This window comes from Bombyx mori, chromosome 26, assembly GCF_030269925.1.
Source record: "Bombyx mori chromosome 26, ASM3026992v2".
Taxonomy (NCBI): domain Eukaryota; kingdom Metazoa; phylum Arthropoda; class Insecta; order Lepidoptera; family Bombycidae; genus Bombyx; species Bombyx mori.
Genome location: NC_085132.1, coordinates 6,853,538 through 6,875,894, shown reverse-complemented (window position 1 = coordinate 6,875,894; position 22,357 = coordinate 6,853,538). Strand labels below are relative to the sequence as shown.

The 22,357-nt window shown below is 36.7% G+C and overlaps 1 protein-coding gene across 1 annotated transcript in view; it reads left to right on the top strand.

Moving 5' to 3' along the window:
- Nucleotides 1–22,357, top strand: part of LOC101744633 (uncharacterized) — a 26,038-nt gene extending 3,681 nt beyond the window's left edge. Inside the window, exons 2-20 of the mRNA XM_062676251.1 lie at nt 57–146; nt 748–858; nt 1,198–1,383; nt 2,591–2,790; nt 3,507–3,579; nt 5,574–5,763; nt 5,895–6,046; nt 6,938–7,117; nt 8,219–8,367; nt 11,508–11,745; nt 12,695–12,784; nt 15,789–15,899; nt 16,232–16,417; nt 17,080–17,276; nt 17,654–17,711; nt 18,546–18,735; nt 20,465–20,616; nt 21,403–21,576; nt 22,143–22,357. Of these exons, the coding sequence (XP_062532235.1) occupies nt 57–146; nt 748–858; nt 1,198–1,383; nt 2,591–2,790; nt 3,507–3,579; nt 5,574–5,763; nt 5,895–6,046; nt 6,938–7,117; nt 8,219–8,367; nt 11,508–11,745; nt 12,695–12,784; nt 15,789–15,899; nt 16,232–16,417; nt 17,080–17,276; nt 17,654–17,711; nt 18,546–18,735; nt 20,465–20,616; nt 21,403–21,576; nt 22,143–22,297 (2,882 nt within the window). The 3' untranslated portion in view covers nt 22,298–22,357. The remainder of the gene's footprint in view (nt 1–56; nt 147–747; nt 859–1,197; nt 1,384–2,590; nt 2,791–3,506; nt 3,580–5,573; nt 5,764–5,894; nt 6,047–6,937; nt 7,118–8,218; nt 8,368–11,507; nt 11,746–12,694; nt 12,785–15,788; nt 15,900–16,231; nt 16,418–17,079; nt 17,277–17,653; nt 17,712–18,545; nt 18,736–20,464; nt 20,617–21,402; nt 21,577–22,142) is intronic.

Here is a 22,357-nt window from a genome sequence, read left to right as displayed (position 1 = left end):
TCTCATCAACTTTACCCGACTAGGAAGCTTAACATATATAATAATTTAATTTTCAGAAATCTGGAACAACATAGTGACGCTATCAAAAAAAGGAGAGAAGCAAGGGCCAGTCGTGCGCTTTGTAATATTGACAGCAACTACCTACAGTAAGTCAAACTGAGACATATTATAAATAAATAAAATTATAAAAATAATTACACATAGCAGAAGTTACTTAGGCTTTGACAAGTTGCAGACAAAGAATTTAAAAGTATTGCGCAGATAATTTCTTTCATATTAATTTTATTGCCTTTTTGGATACTATAGTTTTTCCGATTTAATTGAACACACATATGTATGTCGAAGATTTCTATAGGTTAATGGAAATGTAACCATGATAATTAGCACTGGCGATGGTTCATTAATATATTGAATGTATCAGTAATTATATCGGTGTTGATAGGTTTTCAAATATTAGTTTTTATCTCTCAAAGAGTTTGGAGCCAAATCAACAAACTCTAAAACTAACAAATAGTCCCCAACAAATATATGGGGCTTTTAAAGCTATCAAAATGTGAATGCGTTAATGTCAGTACAGTGGTGGGTACATTTTCTATATAATGTCAGATCCAAACAGAATTAAAATAGATAAAACACTGTAAATTAAGTATGGTTTTATTTTTTCAGCCATTATGTTCCCCTTTCAAAATTATTTTGATTTGTGTGGTCACAAATGATTAAATGATTCTGTTTTTTTTTACAATTTAGTAATAACGCATCCAGAAACTGCAGTCACAGTGGCGGATAGCACGACATCGAAACATTACATCTATTCGTTCTTTAGGAGATGGTTACGAGAAGGTCTTCTAACTTCATCAGGTAAATATGTCGCTCAAACTTGCTCAATGTTGTAGAATAGCCACCAAAATTTTCATTTGATAGTCACCAATCGTCCTGAGGTATGAGATCAATTGGCTATAATAACAGTTTTCAGCTTTCCAGTAACATGCCACTTTTTTTTTGATTAAAATAAAGGACAAGATAAAGTGCCTATATAAATTACCATGTTTCAGAATGATCAAATATTAAGTGGAAGAATTACAGTTCTCTAGGTTCATCTAATCATTGACTGATCAAGGCAGTTAAAAAACCGAACATAGTTTTGGTGAAATCGTGAGGAGGTAACGAAATATATGAGGTTTTTTTATATATTTAAAGGTGGAGTGTGGAAACGTCATCGCAAGCTTGTGAGCCCGTCGTTCAATCTACGTGTCCTTTACAGCTTTATGGGTGTCTTCAACAGTGGTTCCAAAAAACTGATTAATCATTTCAGAGATGAAATGAATAAAGGACCCTTGAACGTTTTACCTTTAATCAAAGTGGTATCTTTGGAATCTATATGCCGTAAGTACTTGCGTTAAATACGAATGAACCAATTTATTTAATTTGTGTTAGCTTCTCCGCACTGATTGGATTTCCTTGGGTTTTCAGGAATTCCGTGTTCTCTTTCAGATATCACAGAATTTCAGATCAAGTTTTCAAATGTAGTAAAATGAAATTGCGAAAAATTAAATGATTCGGAATTCCTGATCAGGAAACCTGTAGTGCAAATTTCTTCTATGTCCTGATTTTCACCGCTTATGGTCATTCATTTCTAGTAATAGTAGTAAACTTTCCTTGATAAAATCTTGCAGTTAGGCTTCTTCATCTCTTTTCCTCTCTTCTCACTCTATTTCTACATCCTCAGTCTTTTTTATGGCCTTATGTATTCACCCACATTCTTAAAGTGCATTATGCATAATAATTGTTCAGGAACAAAAAACTTCGTCCAATAGTGAAAAAATCGTAGAATCCCTCTTGTTTTGATCTGTCAGTTTTCATTATTATATATACCATTTTGTCTGAATATTTATCAGCACCTCTTCAATGTCTATTTGGACATTTTTGAGATATTTTTCACCTCATAGCACAGTACTTATACAGCCTAACAGAGTTTCACTAACAGTCATTGGAACTTGTTTTCATTAGGCTCTACTCATAACGCTACGCTAAAAAACTAGTGGCAGCAAGTGATTTTTACCCGACCACTAAATTCATAACAAGAGTATGCTGCTCCATGCTTATTCAACACTCAGCTAATTTGATTTTTTTTAAGTCAAATTAAACAGTGCGAATTTCAAAGTAAATGCATGTTACAAACATATTTTGGGCGACTTATGCCTAAAACATAATATAATATGCCATATTTATTTTAAACTAGCGGACCCGGAGAACTTTGTTCCGCCACACGGTTTGTTTCAAACACATCAACCAATCAACTTCAAAATTCTACTATAATTAACACAATTAACCATAGAATATATTACGTTTAGTTGTCAGTTGCGTTTTGTTATAGTTACCACGTTTTATGTCAAGTCCCACGGGAATGTGATAAAAAGTATAGTAAGTCATATGTCCTTCTCCTGGTTCTAAACTACCTCCTCACCAATTTTCAGCCAAATCAGTTCAGTCGTTCTTGAGTTATAAATAGTGTAACTAACACAACTTTCTTTTATATATATAGATTGTATCCCTTGGTAATAGATCTTGATGTAAATTGTGATTATTTCAGAAAATACATTTGGAATTGAAGAAAGCAGTGATCTAGAATTCAAAAAGAAGTTTATGATAGCTGTCGATAAAATGCTGTTTATTGTAATAGAGCGAATCCGTAAAATATGGTTGCATAACGATTTTCTTTATAACTATTGTACTTCCTTAAAAAAAGAGGAGGATAATGTCGTCAAAGTCTTGACTGATATGACGAATAAAGTAAGTTTTCATTTGTTGCTTTAGCTGACCTAGTGAGTTCACGGTCTGGTGTTAATTGCATTTACCGCAAACATTATACATAAATTGCGATTACTTTCAAATCGATACATAGATCTTAAGTCTGAAGGTGAATTGTGGTATTCCCGTTGTGATGCTTACGAGGTCCAGTAACCATTTCACAACCGGTTACACGTCATTACGGATCCTCCTGATCCATCAAGGGTGCTTTTAGGTACCTCAAGCCCCGGTCATCGTCCTCGTCGAACCAGTCGTTTGCGACGAAGGGCTGGACAAGTAAATTAACTCACAGTCACAGACCACTAAGTTTCTCGCCGGATCTTCTCAGTGGGTTGCGTTTCCGATCCGGTGGTAGATTCTGGGAAGCACTGCTCTTGCTAGGGCCAGTGTTAGCAACACTCCCGGCTTGAGCCCCATGATCTCACCAAATAGTTCGGTAAATCTAGAATAACCCCTCGAGGTTACTAGAAAAGGATATGAAAAAAAAGCAACCGGTAGACCGTTTACTCCTCTGTGAAAGAAAAAAGTAAAAGTTTGGCTTGAAAACCATTACTCCAACAGACAAGATGGCAAGATAGGCAATCTTATAAGTAGAAGGCGATCAGACTCTGAAAGATCAGATCATTTTTATTTCGAACTATACCTATATAATCAAGTAATTCATTACAAACTGTTATGTTTTTGTTTTTTTTTCGTAGGTACTCCATAAGAAACAAGCGTTGCTGAAAATGAAGTCCCCTACAGAACAACCGGAACAATCGAAAAAATCTGGTAATTTCATAATACAATTTGTCTAATAAGTCTTGACATTGTAAGATCTAGGTCTGATCTATTTTATTATAAAATTAATCTTGCCTTTTTCTTGAGATCTCGCTGACAATTATTGCATAATACCGGCCTATGTTACCGATGCTTAGGGGTTGTGAGCTGGCACCGGTAGATCCCCCCACTTAGCCTACTTCTGCGGCCAGGCAGTATACAATTCGATCTGAAGGATAGGACAGCCATTCTACTATACAAATTGAGTCTCAAACCTTAGGTGGATGGCGGCAGTAACCACTCAATACCGGGAGAGACGTAAGCTCATTAACCTATCTAAGCAAAAAAACTCTAAACACTTTTGTATGTCTATCTAATACCTATGTTAACAAAATTGTAATTGAAATAGAGATATAAGTCCGACTATTTTATAACGCTTTTATTAGCTTCAGACGTATGTATGTTAGTATGTAACGGAATCTTTGAACATGATTTTGATCCCCTTCAAAACGTCTGATTAACTCGAAATTTGGTATACTTATTAAGGACCGATGACAATTCAATATTTAAAAAAAATTGAAAATTGGACTATAAATTGAAAAATAAATAATAGTTTAAAAAAACTAACAAAATACGGTTTTATAGAAAATCCAACTTTTTTTTTTTATTGCTTAGATAGGTAGACGAGCTCATAGCCCACCTGGTGTTAAGTGGTTACTGGAGCCCATAGACATCTACAACGTAAATGCGCCACTCACCTTGAGATATCAGTTCTAAGGTCTCAGTACAGTTACAACGGCTGCCCCACCCTTCAAACCAAAACGCATTACTGCTTCACGGCAGAAATAGACAGGATGGTGGTACCTACCCATGCGGACTCACAAGAGGTCCTACCACCAGTAATTACGCAAATTATAATTTTGCGGGTTTGATTTTTATTACACGAACATCGTTCCTTCACCGTGGAAGTCAATCCTGAACATTTGTCGAGTACGTATTTCATTAGAAAAATTGGTATCCGCCTGCGGGATTCGAACACCAGTGCATCGCTCAACACGAATGCGCCGGACGTCTAATCCTCTAGGCCACGACGACTTCAATAAAGAATAGAAAATAAATTTTAATAAATTTGAATTAAAAATAGTGTAAGAAAAAATGATTTTATTGTAAAAAAGTGTGGGGTGCATGGTCATCAGTACTTATAAATATTTTATGAACACATATAAGTAGAAGGGTTATTTTGATAATATCCTGAAAAGCGCCCCACGCTTTTTTACAATAAAATTATTTTTTCCTTATATTAAGATTACATATATATTAAGATTAATACAATATTATATTATTACAAGTATATTACAACTATTTTGGGGTTCATAGTACATTAGCAACGTTTCGACTCTAGGTCTCGCAACAGATTATAATTATTCGATTATTGTGAAATTTAAACATGTAAATGCCGTTAAGTGTTCCCATGAAGTCTTTAGTAGACATTCAGAAGTTACGCACATAACTTTTGTGTATGTTGTTAATGACAGTTCTTGATTGATAATAATCTATATATTAATACGTGAAGCAAAAACTTTGTATCCCTTTTTAAGAAAATTGCGCGGACTGAAGAGTATGAAATTTTCCACACTTATAGAGAATATAGAGAAGAAGTGCACAATACTAATATTTATTAATAAAAATAATGCATAAAAAATACATTAAATCAATAAAGAAAACATTACACACACTACATACCATGTATTTGACGCACACACGCATGCATACTATTTATTGTCAAACTTTTGTTCTTGACGTCTGTGGTCAAATTGAGAATAGATTAAATATTTTTTGTCTTTATTAATAATTTTTTTTAGTGTAGCCTTGGCGAAATTTGTGATTATAGAATTATAAAATACAATCATAATAGTGTACAAACTTACAATTCCAATTATAGTCGAATTTCGACTACTGCGGGACCTCTAGTAACAGTAAATGTGAAAAATGACTGTTAATTGCAGAGAAAAAATTCAAGGCACTGCTAGATCTACTCTTAGATTTATCAGCAGAAGATTCTCTGACTGGACCAGAGATATTAGAAGAGCTGAATACAGCCGTGTTCGGAGGATACGACACTACATCCTGTACTTTAACTTACGTCCTGATGAACTTGGGAACGTATCAAGACGTCCAACAGAAAATGTACGAAGAGTAAGTTTATTTATTTTTATTTATATCTTTCCGTATTTAGATATTTTCAAAACCGAAACAGAAGAAATGATTTATTTTGTAATTTTTTGATGAATTTCATTTTGCTAAGTCTTCATCAATCTTTTTTACAGAATAAAAAATGTATTCGGCGATTCCGAGCGGGATGTCGAAAGCGATGACCTTAGTAAACTAGTTTATACAGAAGCAGTAATTAAAGAATCCCTGAGACTGTATCCTATCGCTCCTATCATATTTAGGGAATTAGACCAAGATGTTAAGATAAGTAAGCGGATTATGTTTTTTTTTTTTTCAATACAATAATTGCTAAGTTTTTTTTATGTTTGAGTAGTTACTGGTGGCCCGGAGGCCTTTCCAGTATTATCAGAGCAGGTGGACGAGTAAAGGCTCAGCCAAGAGGGGTAGGATTTGCCAACAGCTACCCGAGCGCCTCGAAAGGAGACCTAACGGCTCAAGAGAAGCTATTTCGCGAATTAATCTACTAACGGATCTGATCACTTTGCTAAGTGCGTTTTGATGTTTCATTTACGAATGTCTTAATAGAAAGCTTTGTCTATCATCAAATATCTTTTCTCCGTTACACCACAAATATATATTTTTTGGCATCTATTTTTTTCCTACCTTAGCTGATGGTCTAGAGAGACCATGTCAGCGTCACCGGGCTAGTAGGTGAGCTCACGGGGCTTAAACCTGACGATGTTGCTAACACGAACCCTAGCAAGAGCCGTGCTTCGCAAAATCGACCACCGGATCGGAAACGCGACCCACTAAGAAGATCCGGCGAGAAACTCAGTGGGCATTAGGGGGCAGAGTCAAGTCGCTGCCTACCAAAATATATATATTAGATATTAAAGGTTTTGAGTTCGGCTGTAAACCACGGTCCTGCCTAATTTAGCGCGAACCAATCATTTGTTCCGTTTATAGGACAGCCGTTATATAATAAAGTTATGACTTCATCCTCGTCTCCTCGGAACTGGGAAATAAAGAAATGGTACGGCAGGAGATTCAAACCAGGTACCGTTTACTATGGTATATGGAAAGGCGTGACTGCTTCGCGACAGAAATTGGTAGGATGGTGGGACTCGTGCGTGTAAGTGTATTGCACGGTTCAACATTAACCACCAAAAACCAGTAACCATTTTCTTTGACCATACAGATAATTATACGCTGAAGGCTGGTCGTGGCTGCGCAATTAACGTTTACGGCATAAACCGGCACGCAATGTGGGGTGATGACGCGGACAAATTCAGACCGGAGCGTTGGTTGGAGCCGGACGGAGTGCCAAGCGTGTACTACGCGTTTGCTACATTCGGCGTAGGAAAGCGAGCGTGTATCGGTAAGTCTTTGTTATAGATTCGTATTCACGAACGACTTCCAGGAATACTATTAACTACCTACTACGAAGGAATACTACTACTACTACTACTATTTTTCTTATCGCCCTTATCCGAATTTTTTTTATTGCTTGGGTGAGTGGACGAGCTCACAGCCCACCTGGTGTTAAGTGGTTACTGGAGCCCATAGACATTTACAACCTAAATGCGCCACCCACCTTGAGATGTAAGTTCTAAAGGTCTCAGTATAGTCACAACGACTGCCCCATCCTTCAAACCGAAACGCATTACTGCTTCACAGCAGAAATAGTCAGGGTGGTGGTACCTACTCGTGCGGACTCACATGAGGTTTTACCACCAGCAAAATTAAGTGGGGTCGGCGCAGCTAGTTCCCTTATTAAGCCGCATAGGAATTTAGCATGAGTTTTATGACCAGCCGTCAGCTTAACGTCAACCCTGGATTATATCTCCAGTAATATATATCGATTGTAACGTGCGATAGGAAAGGACTTTTCTCTTTCTTCTTCTAGTGTTTCTTCTACTTCAACCGTTTATGGTTCTATGATTTGCATTTTATTAAAATTTACACTAAAATTTAGACTCTCAAACACCGAAATATAAAAATATCATATTTTATTGGTGTTTCTGGATTTTCATGATAACGCCAAAGTGACCTTGTTAGGAAAATACTGAAGGATGAATAAATATCGCGTATCGCAATGCTATGAATCATTCCAGTTTGAAGGATAGAACAGTCGTTATAGATAATAATTCCTCTGCATGGTTTTCTTTTTCTTCTTTAATTGCTTAGATGGGTGGACGAGCTCACAGCCTACCTGATGTTAAGTGGTTACCGGAGCCCATAGACATCTACATCGTAGATGCCGCCACCCACTTAGAAACATGAGTTGTAAGGTTTCACTTTTTTGTAACAGTTTAATGGTGATGGTGGTTGGGTGGTGGCAACCACGTCTATGGGCTTCGATAACCAATTAATACGACAATGGAATGTGAGCTCGTGTAAAGTTTTCTTATATCAAAAGTTTCCAGAGCGTCCAAATCAACTAATTCTTAAATGCATTTTATTTCTATCTTATTATCAGGTAGGACATATGCAATGATGAGCATGAAGACAACCTTAGTACACATCTTGCGCCAGTTTCGAATTGCTGCTGACATCACCAAGATTGAATTCAAGATTGAAATCATTTTGGTTCCACAGACACCCTGCTACTTAACTTTAGAAAGGAGATCTTGAATCAGTTCAAAAAATTCAAAATGTCATATATATTTTTTGTTATTAAAATAAATTATATGATTTAAGATGCTATCAGAAGTACCTATTTGTGATGTACTTACATTAAATTGTTAACATTAAAAGTTTTTAATAATAAATCCTTCAAGTAAGTAATGTAATAGTATTTTCGATAAACTCACGAACCGACACCAAAGGTTAGAAGCACATTACAGTCAGCGCTGGTCCCTTTGAAACTTGAGGTCTAAAGGTAAGTGATTTTCTAACTGAAACTCTTAACTGCGTATCAGAATTACGAAAAAATTCATCTTGACAGATAAGATAGCCGCCCGAATAATCGTCCCGATTTTCTTTTATCGAGTGATGCGCCTTCAGGATTTGAACCAGTATTCAAATCCCAAACGTAATCTTTTTTTTTATGATTGATGGATTACTGGTGGCCCGTAGACCTTTTCCAGTTTCACCAGGACAGGTCGGCGAGCAAAGGCTCAGCCAGAAGGGGTGGGATTTGCTAACAGCTACTCGAGCGCCTCCGAAGGAGACCTAACAGCTCAAGAGCAGCTGCTTCGCGAATGAATCTACTACCGGATCGGAATCGCGACCCGCTGAGAAGATCCGGCGAGAAACTCAGCGAGCTGATTCATGGGTTAGGTTGCACGGCGAACTCTTTGTCGAGTTCGACGAGTACGGTTACCGGGGTTCCTAGGCCTGCTCCTAGTGTTAGAGCTGAAGGCGTCTAATGCAAAGGTTATTGGATCTGATGGATCCGTAAGGACGTGTCTGGGGCGTCGACGGTGACTGGCTCCTGCGTGATCAGGATTCGGGGAGTAGTCAACGGCGGCTACGATAAGGCGATTATCATGACGCATAGCCTTATCGAAGTACCGTTCCGACGCTGACTTCATGTATTTCTGGATAGATTCGAGGCCTAAGTCGTCGTGTAGGTCAACGTTCCTCACGAACCACGGAGCTCCGACGGCTAACCTGCAAAAGCGGGATTGTAGAGATTGGAGGGTGTCTATGTGTGTGCGGGCCGCGTGAGCGAACACCACACTCGCGTAAGTCATGACGGGCCTTATGCAAGTTTTGTAAAGTGTCACCTTGTTCAGAAGGGACATTTTACTCCGCTTACAAATCATGGGGTAGAGTCTACCGAGAATAAACGCAGCACGGTCACGGACTGATTTTATATGCGGGCGGAATGTCATCGATGCATCCAGGGTAACGCCCAGGTACTTGACCTTTCTGTATACCAGGGTATACTGTAACCAGGATATGGGTTGTCTAAAGAGAGTAATCGGGGGTGTACGTAATCTATATCATCGAATATATATAGTATTAATACGTGAAGCAAAAACGTAGACCCACTTTTTACGAAAATTGCGCAGACGGAGGAGTATGAAATTTTCCCACAATTATAGAGATTATAGCGAAGGAGTGCAGCACGTTAATTTTTTTAATTAAGCATAATAAATACATTAAATCAATAAAAAAAACATTAGAAACACTACCATTTAATTGACACACACAGACGTTTAGTCTTTTGTTTATTGTAAAACTTTTCTTATTGTTTAAAGTCTGTGGTCGAATTGAGAATAGTTTAAATATTGTTTTTCTTTATTAATATTTGTCAAAACTGTAGTCTTGGCGAAATCTGTCATTATAGAAGTATGATAGTCTTTGATGGTAGAACCATAATATTGTTCAAACTTATAACTTCAATTAATTATTGTCAAATTTAGACTATTGGGCGACCACTCGTATGTACTTAACACCTGCTCAAGAACTACTTCCACGAAGAAGGAAGAAAATAATGTAATAAAAATTAAACCCGAATTTTTTTTCGTAATTTCTGGTGGTTGGCCGTATTGTACGCCCGCAAGGTTTAGTAAGTACCAACATCCTACTTATCTAAGTCGCGAAGCAGCCATGAGTATGATTTGAAGGATTGGGACAGCCGCTATACTCTACAACTTAGGCCTCGAATCTAGAGTGGGATGTTACTACCCACTCGTTATTGCGACGTCTATGGTTTCAGGTAACCCCTTAAAATCACTGGGTAGCGAGTTCAGTCACTCATTTATGCCAAAAAAGTATCGTTAAACCATATCAAAGCTCACTTAACAGATTCTTCCCTTCTTCTTTTTCTCCACCTTATCCCATGAGGTGGGGTCGGCACAGCTAATTTTCCTCTTCCATTCTCTTCTATCAGCCGTCATCTCAACACTCACTCCTCTCTCTCTCATATCGTCATTCACACACTCCATCCACGTCTTCTTCGGTCGACCTCTTCCCCATCTAACTTCCACTACCATTTCCATACATCTCCTAGTCACATGTATCTTCTCTCTACGCATCACATGTCCATACCACGCTGACCGTCCGCTCTTTAATTACAGCTTAACAGTTTCTTCTCTTTTAAATTTTAAGTCGAACTTAGCGAACTCGTAGCTCTTTCCAGCACAAAAACTGGTTATGTCTCTCCATCCATTATGTCTCTCCATTCACATTGTAAATAAATCTATAAAAGACAACAAATTAACAATGGCTGCTTGAAAATAACTTTTTTATAAAAACGAACAAATGCACTTTTTATTTATTCATGGAATAATATGAATTATAAAATATTAAAAATTTGATATTCATCAAATTTTATTCATGAAATATACATATTTAATTTTATTTACGAACATAATACAATATACTCGTCTATTAAGAAAAATACAAAGTAAATGAAAACGACTTTTATTCTACTATAGGCTACGAATAAATATTTATTCGTAGACTATAGGTAACTAAAATAGACAGTAAATTAATTTAATTATATTATTATGATGTTAGAAATTTTTACGTCATAATAATCTGTCTGGCTATGCAGAAGTTATGATTACATTTTTCGTTTTCATTATTATTAATAGTTGTTTGTGTGCTAAGAAGGCTAATAACTAGCTAATACTGTAGTAGTGTCGTCATAGAATATAGGAATTTCCTTTTTTTTCGTCTCCGCAGGAACGAAACCTTTAACCTTGGTATGGCGTATTGTTGCCATTTACTTACGGACTAGTTCTCACAACCGTCTGTCCTACAATCTATTACTGATCTACTGATAAGATCAGAAATATTCAACATTCAATTAACAAGTGCTGTTAAGGACGGGCGTGACTTTAATTTTTATTAATTACATTTATTACTTAAATTTTACAACTTTTTCAAGTACCTATAAAATGATTATTTTAACTGTGTCTCTGGTGATTATTATTGCTGTTCTGGGGTCTTGGATGCTTTTTTATCGGCATTATAAAGATTCACCACCTTTCCACAAAGGTCTGCTACCAATTATAGGACACTCATACCTATTTATGGGTGATACAACTTGTAAGTTTTTTTATTGAATTCTGAATCTGTACATTGGTTTTCAATTTTATTTTTATCTTGTTCTGAGAGTTTATAGCTCTTCATATCGTTGCGTATAAGATTTTTTTTAGTTTCCTGTAGCGGTGCTAGTAGGATACGCAACTTATTGATGATTTGTTTTATTTATTTTAAAAAATGTACGTAATGTTTAGGAGTTATCTTGAAGTCTCCAAGCTAATTACGCTTTGAATGTTTTGCTTTCATTTTAATATATATCTAACAGCTTTATACTGCGTTTCAAATTAAACGAATATTTGCTCATTGACGCTCATGGACAACACCAATGTTGGAGCTCTCCTGAACCACTATCCATCGGCTTGATACGAATAGAAATACAAAGTAGTTGAGTGAGACCACTTGTGTGAACTGCTTTCACACGTTCAGTGTATTTCAGGTAAGTTATAAGTCGATTACCAACTATCAGAGCCCGTCGCATTGATACTGTACGTTATGGAGAAAGGTGGGCTTTATGCTTGTTTTACCTTCTCAAACAATAAAATACCATACAGGTATCCGATCCTGATCCTCTCAAACTTTGTTACCACTGTTTCCATAAATAATCTTTTTTTGACCATCCGGCATTAGAATGAGCTTAAATTCTTCCTTCTTCAAACGAGGCTTGTGGAGAGTACTTAACGGCAGGTAGCGGCTTGGCTCTGGCTCTGGCATTGGTGAAGTCCAGGGGTGACGGTAACCCCTCACCAACACGTAGGCCGTATGCTCGCCTGCCTGGGCAAGGGCAATAAAAAAACTGTCCACCATATGGGTATGCTCGTTTATTTTATATATTAGCTACAGTAAAGCCCTGGTATGCATATTTTAGTCTTCATGGGCTGAAGAAGCGATTATGAGCAGGTTGGGCGATAACACGTTGGCAAAAGTAATTAAAAACAAATAATTAAAATTTCAGCCATATGGCGTAATTTGAAGAATTTGGCTCAGGACTGCACCGACAAGGGAGGCGTATTGCAAATTATCATGGGTTTCAAAAGACATTACAGTAAGTATTTCTATTAAGTTAATCCTATGCCTACATTTATTGCGAAACAGTCTTGTGTGTCAATAGGAAACTTTATTTACAGTGAAAGACAAATATTAGACATTTAAATAATGATAAACTCAATAATGAATAATTTAATTCAAAAGTATACACGTTCTTCAATGTATCTTTTTTTTATTGCTCTTGTAGGCAGACAAGCCTACGGCCCACCTGATGGTGAGTGGTTACCGTCGCCCATGGACTTCAGCAATGCCAGGGGCAGAGCCAAGTCGCTGCCTACTGTTAAATATCTCGACTTATTATATCACGCCGTGAGGGACTCACCCCTGGGAGGGTGCCGACAGCAATCATCATTTATCATTAACAGCCTATTTTAGTTATTTAGTCCACTGTTGGACAACAGTCTCTCCCAAGGTACGCCATGCGACCACCCGCTACGCGACACGTCAAGACAGACGTGTCAACGGTACGTTCTCTGGTAACCACTTAAACCAGATAGACTGTAAGCTCATCGGGACATTTTGGCGATTTAAATAAAAGATACATTCATTCAATTTCGAACCAGGCAATGTCTCATGTCAGACGAATATTCCAAACGGCTGCCTTATGTGTTAGAAAAACCGATTTTCTAACTGCCTTTCCCGCGTTTCTTTTGCTAGCTACATAGAAATTAATAGGTAACACAACAATTATTGAAAACACCCGGGTGTCTTTCTAAGGCCTAGGCCGCACTACGGTTTTTTCCCGTGAGCCGTTAACCGCTATAACTGCGAAACCGCTTCAGACGCACACACTACAATTATTAACCGCGCATTCGCCCGCTATTTTCACAGTTTGAAGATGGATAAATTTCAAAAGAGCCAGTATGTAGTGTTGCTCTAGTACTAAGAAATAGAAAAAACGACAACGAAAATTTCACAAATGATGGGTCCATCCACTTACTAGCCGTAGATTTGAGAAAGGTTTCTTTCATAAGAAATATCAAAATTTAAGAAAACACTTTTTTTTTTTTTTTCAATTACTATCGGATGTCATTTGATGGAAACAAAATTTCGCAAATGTATTTGACATTTCAAAAAACCACTCGCGGTTAACGCACGGATACCTAGTTCTATGGATTATAAATTTTGTTGCGGTTTTTTTCCGCGACAATTTTGTAACATTTCGCGATTTTAAAATCAGTCGCGGGAAAGAACCGCAAGTGCGGCCGCTTATATTCGTTTTCGTGTTTCGTAAACTCACACGATTATTAGCCGCTGCGGTTTCACCGTAGTGCGGCCTAGGCCTAAAGCGTCTAATTTTTTAAAGTATGATTTAAGAAGATTGTATTTTTAATAATTCTAATATGTATGTATGTATAATGTTTTGCGAAGAACAAAAACATAGGTTGGGAACAGCGTAATCCTTAATTCTCTTATGTACGATTGGTAAGAATGGAATGTATGAAAAGAGTGTGAAACGGAACGTTAAGATGTGAATGAGAGAAAACAGGAGGGAAAAGAGAATGACAGACAGAATGACACATAAATAGGAAGATGGCGAAGACGGTTAAAAAATGAGCAAGGCGTAATAATAGTGTTTATTAATCTATCTTCTATCTATATATAATATATAAAAATGGATTGCTGTCCGTTAGTCTCGCTAAAACTCGAGAACAGCTGGACCGATTTGGCTAATTTTGGTCTTGAATTATTTGTGGAAGTCCAGAGAAGGTTCAAAAGGTAGATAAACATGAAAATGTTCGGAATTAAATAAAAATAACAATTTTGTTTTTCCTTAAATGTGTCCCCCAAAAGTTTAGGTCTTTTATTTATCGATTGAGGCACTACGAAGTCTGCCGGGTCAGCTAGTTTTTAAATATTATTAGAACAGAAGATTTTGGATCAGTGGAAGTTATATTTTATGCGCTGCGATCCCCATTCTACATCTATTACATCGAACAACTTTGTTTACATATTTTTATTTTTTTAAATGAAAAACATGTTCACTGATTTCACACACGATAACATTAATTAATATGCACGGTCGTATTTCAACTTAATACGTTTATTATTAGACTAAAAACAAAACCGTAATAGTTTATTTATTTTTATTATAATACAATACGTATACTATTTTTTTAAATATTTATTTGAAACAAATAATCTTTTAACTAGAACCACGTTAATGTCATTAGTTCTGCTGATTGGATTAGGTGGTCGCAGTGGACCGTGGTAACCCTAATAAATGTTCACGATTGACTTCCACGGTGAAGGAATAGCATTATTATATAATTGCGTAATTACTGATGGTAGGACCTCTTGTGATTCCGCACGGGTAGGTACCACCGCCCTGCCTATTTCTGCCGTGAAGCAGTAATGCGTTTCGGTTTGAAGGGTGGGGCAGCCATTGTAACTATACTGAGTTCTTAGAACTCCTATCTCCAGGTGGATGGCGGCATTTACGTTGTAGATGTCTATGGGCTCCGGTGACCACTTAACACCTGATGGGTCGTGAGCTCGTCCACCCGTTTAAGCACTAATTAATCAAAACAAAAAACCTTCATACGTTTCTTGATTTCTATTCCAGAAAGAGATCAGGCGTTCTGCCAAGAGTACAGAGTAGTCGTTTTGTAGACATCATTTAACATCTTGGCATCTCTAAATATTGGTTGTTGCACGTGAACTTTTGAAATTTTTATTTCGGAACTAGCTGACCCGGCAAACTTCGTAGTGCCTCAATCGATAAATAAAAGACCTAAGCTTTTGTATAAAAAAAAACTTAAAACAAACAAAAGGAATCTGTCCGACGGGGCACAAATCAAAGGAAAAACAAAATTGTTATTTTTATTTAATTCCGAGAATGTTCATATTTATGTACCTTTTAAACCTTCTCTGGACTTCCACAAATAATTCAAGACCAAAATTAGCCAAATCGGTCCAGCCGTTCTCGAGTGTTAGCGATACTAACGAACAGCAATTCATTTATATATATATAGATTTTATTATATTTTTTTCTGTTTCAGTTATAACAGACCCTAAAGATGCACTTACTGTCGCTAATGCCTGTTTGCAGAAACACTTTGTTTACAGTTTCGGTTCGCGTTGGCTCGGAAACGGTCTTATAACTGGGTCAGGTATATAATTTTCAATATCTCCGTGCCTGATAATGATAACGCAGCATCAAATCTTTAGCAGTCTGGTAAACGTGCTACATTCTTTTCTACACAATGAGACCAGCAGACTAATAATAACCAGATACAGTTTAAAAATGGAAATAAAACCATTGTTCTTAATAGTTCTTATTGTGTTCACATTCAGTTGACATATCTAATGAATTTATTGATAGCTGAGCCACCCCTTTTGCCTTTTTCTCTTTTTTTTTGCTTTTCTTGTTTTTTGTATTTCATTTTATGATGTGAAAGGCAATAAATGATCTTTATTATTATTATTATTATTATTGTTTTAGGGGAAATTTGGAAACGTCACCGGAAACTTCTTAGTCCGTCCAATTCCCCCCAAATATTGAACACCTACCTTGGTATATTCAACGAAAACTCCAGACAGCTCGTCACCGATTTAGCTCCTATGGTGGGTGAAGGATTAAAGGATTTATCGTTTCATATCAGAAAAATGGCCATGAATACAATTTTCAGTAAGTTTTTGTTGCTTATAATTATTTGGATTACATTAATAAAAACCAATCACATTAGCAAATTTCGCTAGGAGAAGAACACAATTTTGGACCTTAAAACGTTATTCAAAACATCTCATTGGATTTTTTTTTAAAAACGTGCCTGATGCAAAAATCGAAGATTGACACATACGTCATTTTTGCACTTATAAAAGGTCTACCTTATGCAAATAGAAAGCTTTATCATATATTTTCATTAAGTCAGGAGCTTACTGGCTACCTAGTACATAGACTTCATAACTTAACTATCGCCAGGCATCTTCGAGACTGGATGGCTACGCTTACGTGAGGTCAAAAACTTAATACAATAGTATACTTGAGATCTTAGAACTGATACCTCAAGGTGGGTGGCGCATTTCCGTCGTAGATGTCTATGGGGTCCAGTAACCACTTAACACCAGGGCTGTGAGCTCGCCCACCCATCTAAGCAATAAAAAAAAAAGTAGTACATACATCAACAAATGGACATATTTCATGATTGTGTTAACAATAGCGGTGCTCCTGCTATGCTTTAGCTAACCTTTTGCCACCTAGCCCTCAGTGGCTTCGGTACTCACATAAAACTAGGTGGGTCGTGAGCTCGTCCACTAATCTAAGCAATAAATGAAAACCGATAATTTTAGGAACTGCATTCGGTGTCTATACCAATGAAGACGAAAACTTCACCAAAGCGTACATGTCAGCTGTAGACGAGATATTAACGATCATCACAAAACGCTTCACTCGAGTTTGGCTACAGATTGATTTTATATATAATTTGACGAGCATCAAAAAAAGGGAAGACGAACTGATTCGAATTGTCAATGAAATGTCGAATAAAGTGAGTCATTTACATTTTTCATAAGATTTAATTTAGAATCGCACCACAGCGAAGTACAGTTCATCCTTTCCATCTAGAACCACAGAGCTTTTTTGCGTCATACGATATTGGAAAAGAGCTCTTTATTAGGCAGTGGCTTGGTTGTGTCCCTGATATTACCAATGTTCACGAGTGACCCCGACACTAACAATAATAGGTGCTTTTAATTACCATAAGAATACATTATTAACAGGCCTTGTCAGTCGTAAAGCAGTCGCCCGTATTATTTTGAAGGTTTGCAAAAAGTGTTTACTGTGGAATGTGTAGTTACATAATTTGTTTATAATTTTTTGTGTATATTTTAATATTTTATTACTGTTATTTTTTATTTTTGACAGATTATTGCAAGAAAACGATCTGAGCTGGCATCAGGCGTAGCAGCGGCAAACGAAACAGGTCAAGAAATAATATCATCATCATCAGTATCCTATTTTTTATTTGTGTTAGTTTTTTTAGTTTGCGATTGACTTGTAACTGTTCTATATGTAACTTTATTAGTACTACTGCCGCTGTGGTTCACACTTCAGAGACATGGAACCTGTTTTTGTTATAGAGCATTCTACATCTGACGTAGTCCTAGTTAAAAAAAAACGGTCTTTTTCACACAATTAGCGTCACAGCGGCCGGTTTCCGCTGGTTTGATTTAATGTGTTTATTTTTATTGGTCATTAGAGCTCACCGTTCACATGGTATTAAATGGTTTTTCTACAATTAAACATTAGAAAAACTGTATTGGAATAACAGCTATCCATTCTATCACAGTGGAATTTCAGACTATGCACGATGGAGGCATGTAGGATCAATGCTAAAGTTGGGATACATATTCAATCAACCTGTTATTAACTGATCACCAGGATTATAAGTACCATCATGGAAATCTTCTACCATCTTGAATGGTGGGGTCGAAATCAAATATATTGACATGACACCTACGAACCAGGATGGATGATGCTTTGCGTCAAAAGTAGGCAGGATGATACTACCCGCATATGCGTGCTCAAAATATTCTCTACCACCAGTAAACGTTCGTTGGCGAGACGGGTAAATTACTCAGAGAACGCTGTCAATAACTATTACAATTCTCCGGTCCCTTAGTCGTTTGTCACCATGTCTCTATGTAAAAAGGTGGATCCATTCTAAGTCAGCATAGTTTAAGTTCGCCGACTACATCATAACGAAGTAATTTTACACAAAACCATTTGTTTCATGTTTTTTTTTAATCGATTGCAGATAATAAATATCAAGGTCTGTTGGATCTTATGTTGAAATTAGCTAAAGAAGACGCTCTAACAGACCAGGAAATCAGAGAGGAAGTTGACACAGCAATTATGGCTGGTTTCGACACTTCCTCGTGGATCCTGGTTTATGTACTTGTAAATTTGGGATCGTTTCCAGAAGTTCAAGACAGGGCTTACAACGAGTGAGTAACTAGTAACTAGTAACTAACTAAGAGATGATAAAACCATTTTTTTCGACATTTTTGTATCACATCACCTAAGTTTTTTTTTTTTATAGCTTAAATGAGTGGACGAGCTCACGGCCTACCTGGTGTTAAGTGGTGACCGGAGCCCATAGACATCTACAACGTAAATGCCGCCACCTACCTTGAGATATGAGTTCTAAGGTCTCAATTTTAACAGTACAACGGCTCCCCCGCCCTTCAAACCGAAACACATTACTGGTTCAAGGCAGAAATAGACAGGGTGGTGGTACCTACCCGTACGGACTCACAAGACTTCCTACCAACAGTAAAGAATTAAATCTATTAATGAATTAAATACACACCATATGAGAATTAGAGTTGAAGCGAAATTAAATTAAACACTAACGTTGCAGCATTCAAGCGTAGTAAGTAAAATTAAAACAAATTTAAAAAATACACAAAGACATTCCAATAATTTTTTTAATATTGTGCGACAAAATTATTATTGCTTTTTTATAGTCGTGGCAGAGGATTAAGATTAGTCACTAGACGTTTATTAAGTATATGCCGGTACTAATTTCCACGGTGGCGACTCTAATAATCATATCTAAGCCGGAGAAGACTTCAATAATTATGCAATAATACACAACATTAAATTTTCATAATTTGTGATAAATTATAAATGTTTAACCGTTTTAATGCGGCAAAAGATGAACTAAATCTCTTATTGTATTGAGACTTTTGGCTTTGTCGGACAATTTTTAATATAAAATCTTGTTAATGAAATCCAAAGGTACTAACTTATAACAAAATACATAGTAAGATAATGTGGCGTGTAATTGGTATTACATCACGTAGGTATGCGGATGGAAAATGGTTTAAAGCTATGAGATGCGATCCGCAGACGGTAGCCAAATTTTGGCGGCGCATTGGAGTTCTAATAACACAGCTTGAATCAGAAAACAAAACTCTTTACTCACCTGATGTTCTCGAACTCTTCTTCAGCGATAAGATTCCTTAATTGCTTATGAGCGGTGAACGGACGCGAACACTTCACAATATTACAATAATTGAAAGTTTTGATAGGATGGGATAGCGGTGAAAAAACGAGTTTTATTTAGTTTATTTTTTTAATGTTGCGCGTTGCAAATAAGCGGGAATGCGAATGGCGGGTGCGCTAGTTCCAAATTTAATGTAATGTTCTTTGGTAATCCATTTCTTGAAAATATTACGCCTTCAAGGAGGATTCATTGCGTCCCAAAGAGGCGGAATCACAAACTTGTAAACTCTAAATGCATAACTATATTAAAGATAAAACAGTGCTCATCCACAGCCGTCTTATTTGAATCGAAGTTTAAATAAAAATAAAAATTCAAAGATTATGTTCGACTCCATAAAATCTATTTCTAGTAATAATATCACATTTAAACGAGAATGACAGGCTCTAAACTGAATTCAATTCATTCATTAATATAATTCTTTTGTAACATATTTTACTGCCAGAATTTTTTATACATTATGTTAATCAGTGAATAGCTAATTTTTGCACTCTTTTTACCTTTTTAATATTAAACACGCTAAACATTTGTTTTAGCTCTCTTTGTCATTAATATCTATGAAATCAAAATAATATTATACATTACATACATAATCCAAAAGACACATCATTGCTGTTAAAAAGCTGTTATTTTAGCTGTCAATCGCTGATATCATACGAATGTTCCAGGATCATGGATGTTTTTGGTGATTCAGACAGAGATCTAGAAAAAGAAGACTTATCTAAACTTGTTTACACTGAAGCGGTCCTGAAGGAAACCATGAGACTCTATACAATGGGACCGGTTAGTCTGAGACATATCGAGGAGGATGTCAAACTTAGTGAGTGCCTGAATAAATGTTTAATTTCAAGTATCTAGTCGAAAACCTTTCATGTTCTGCGACTGAACTGCCTTGTTGAACTGAGCACGGGTTTTTTTGGCGGGAACTCGAGGAGTGAAGTTGTGTGATTTGTTTTACTTTGTCTATTTAGTGTTTCTTGAAGTTAAATGTGTAATAACGGTAGTTTATGAACAATATAGTATTTGCGAAAGTGAACAAATGTGGGAAAATGAAATAAAGCCGTTGAACGTTACTTCTCGGGATCCTCCAAAAAGTCCACTGAAAAAGTCTTAGTAAATTACCACCATTTTACTGAGATTATTTTTCATACCATATCATCTCATCTCATTTCAGTTTATTTCGTTTTCATTTCATTTCGTTTCGTTCAAAAAACTGATTACTTGACGCTGGCTAATACACAAACCGTGCCGGAGCCGAAAAATAAAGAAGAAGAAGAAGACCTGACCATTTTAGATGGAGCTGGCATAGCCTCTCGAGACTACCAACATATAAAGGCAAAAAAAAGCACCAGTAGACCGCGGTGTGTGAGGTTTAGGGTCTGGCGAGAGAGACCCAAAGAGACGTAAGTGTAAGTTGTCACGCGTCTTAAGAAAGACAAACTGGTGACGGATGATCGCCTTCTTAAAATATCATCACTCCTTGCCCACGGGCTGTTGCTAGTTCACTAATTGAGACTAAATATGTGCCTATGAGATAGTTTTTTTTAAATCTTAATTGTATAAAAATACGAAATAATCTTATACTTTATTAAACGGTTTGTTTTAGAAAATTTTACACTTAAAGCTGGAACTGATTGCTCGATATCATTGTTTGGTATAAATCGCCACACAGTGTGGGGTGAAGACGTTAACGAATTCAAGCCTGAACGATGGTTGGATCCCCAGAAAATACCTGATAACGCCTTTGCGGCTTTCAGTATTGGCAAACGAAGTTGCACTGGTGAGTACCTATATTTGACTACATTATTTTGTATTGAAACATCAACACTTTATTTACTTAAGTCGTTATTCACGAAATGTTTATTATAGTAAATTTTAGTTTTATACCATTTTTTGTAGCAGTACCCAACATTTTTTGTCTATTCTTTTTTGTTTTTTTGGTTAATTTCTTGTTTAGACGGCTGAACGAGTTCACGGTCCAGCTGATCTTGAATGGTTACACGAGAGCCCATAGACTTCACCACGTAAACTGCCGCCACTCGACTAAAGCAATTATAGAAATTAATGGCTATACTACCCTTCAAGACGGGTTTGTGCTTCCGTGGCCGCTGAAGGCAGGGTGGTGTTATTCGCCGCTGCGAGCTCATAATATGCCCTACCACCAGTGTTTTACTGATAAGTAAGTAAGTCAAGGTGGGTGGCGCGTTAACGTTGTAGATGTCTATGGGCTCCAGTAACCACTTAACACCAGGTGGGCTGTGAGCTCGTCCACCCATATAAGCAATAAAAAAAAAGTCATAATTACTCATCGAGTACCTACTTTAGCTTAATTACTTGTTCCAATAGGCAGAGCGTACGCCTTGACGCTGATGAAAATAAATCTAGCGCACCTTCTACGGAAGTACAAAATCAGTGGTGATGTAAGCAAGTTAGATTTCAAGTTCAACTTTATCATAAAACCGATATCAGGAAGTGAAATTGGGCTGGAATACAGAAAATAATAATTTGATAAAGAAAAAAGATGGTGTGGGTTTATTTATTAAATTTAATATCAAAACCGA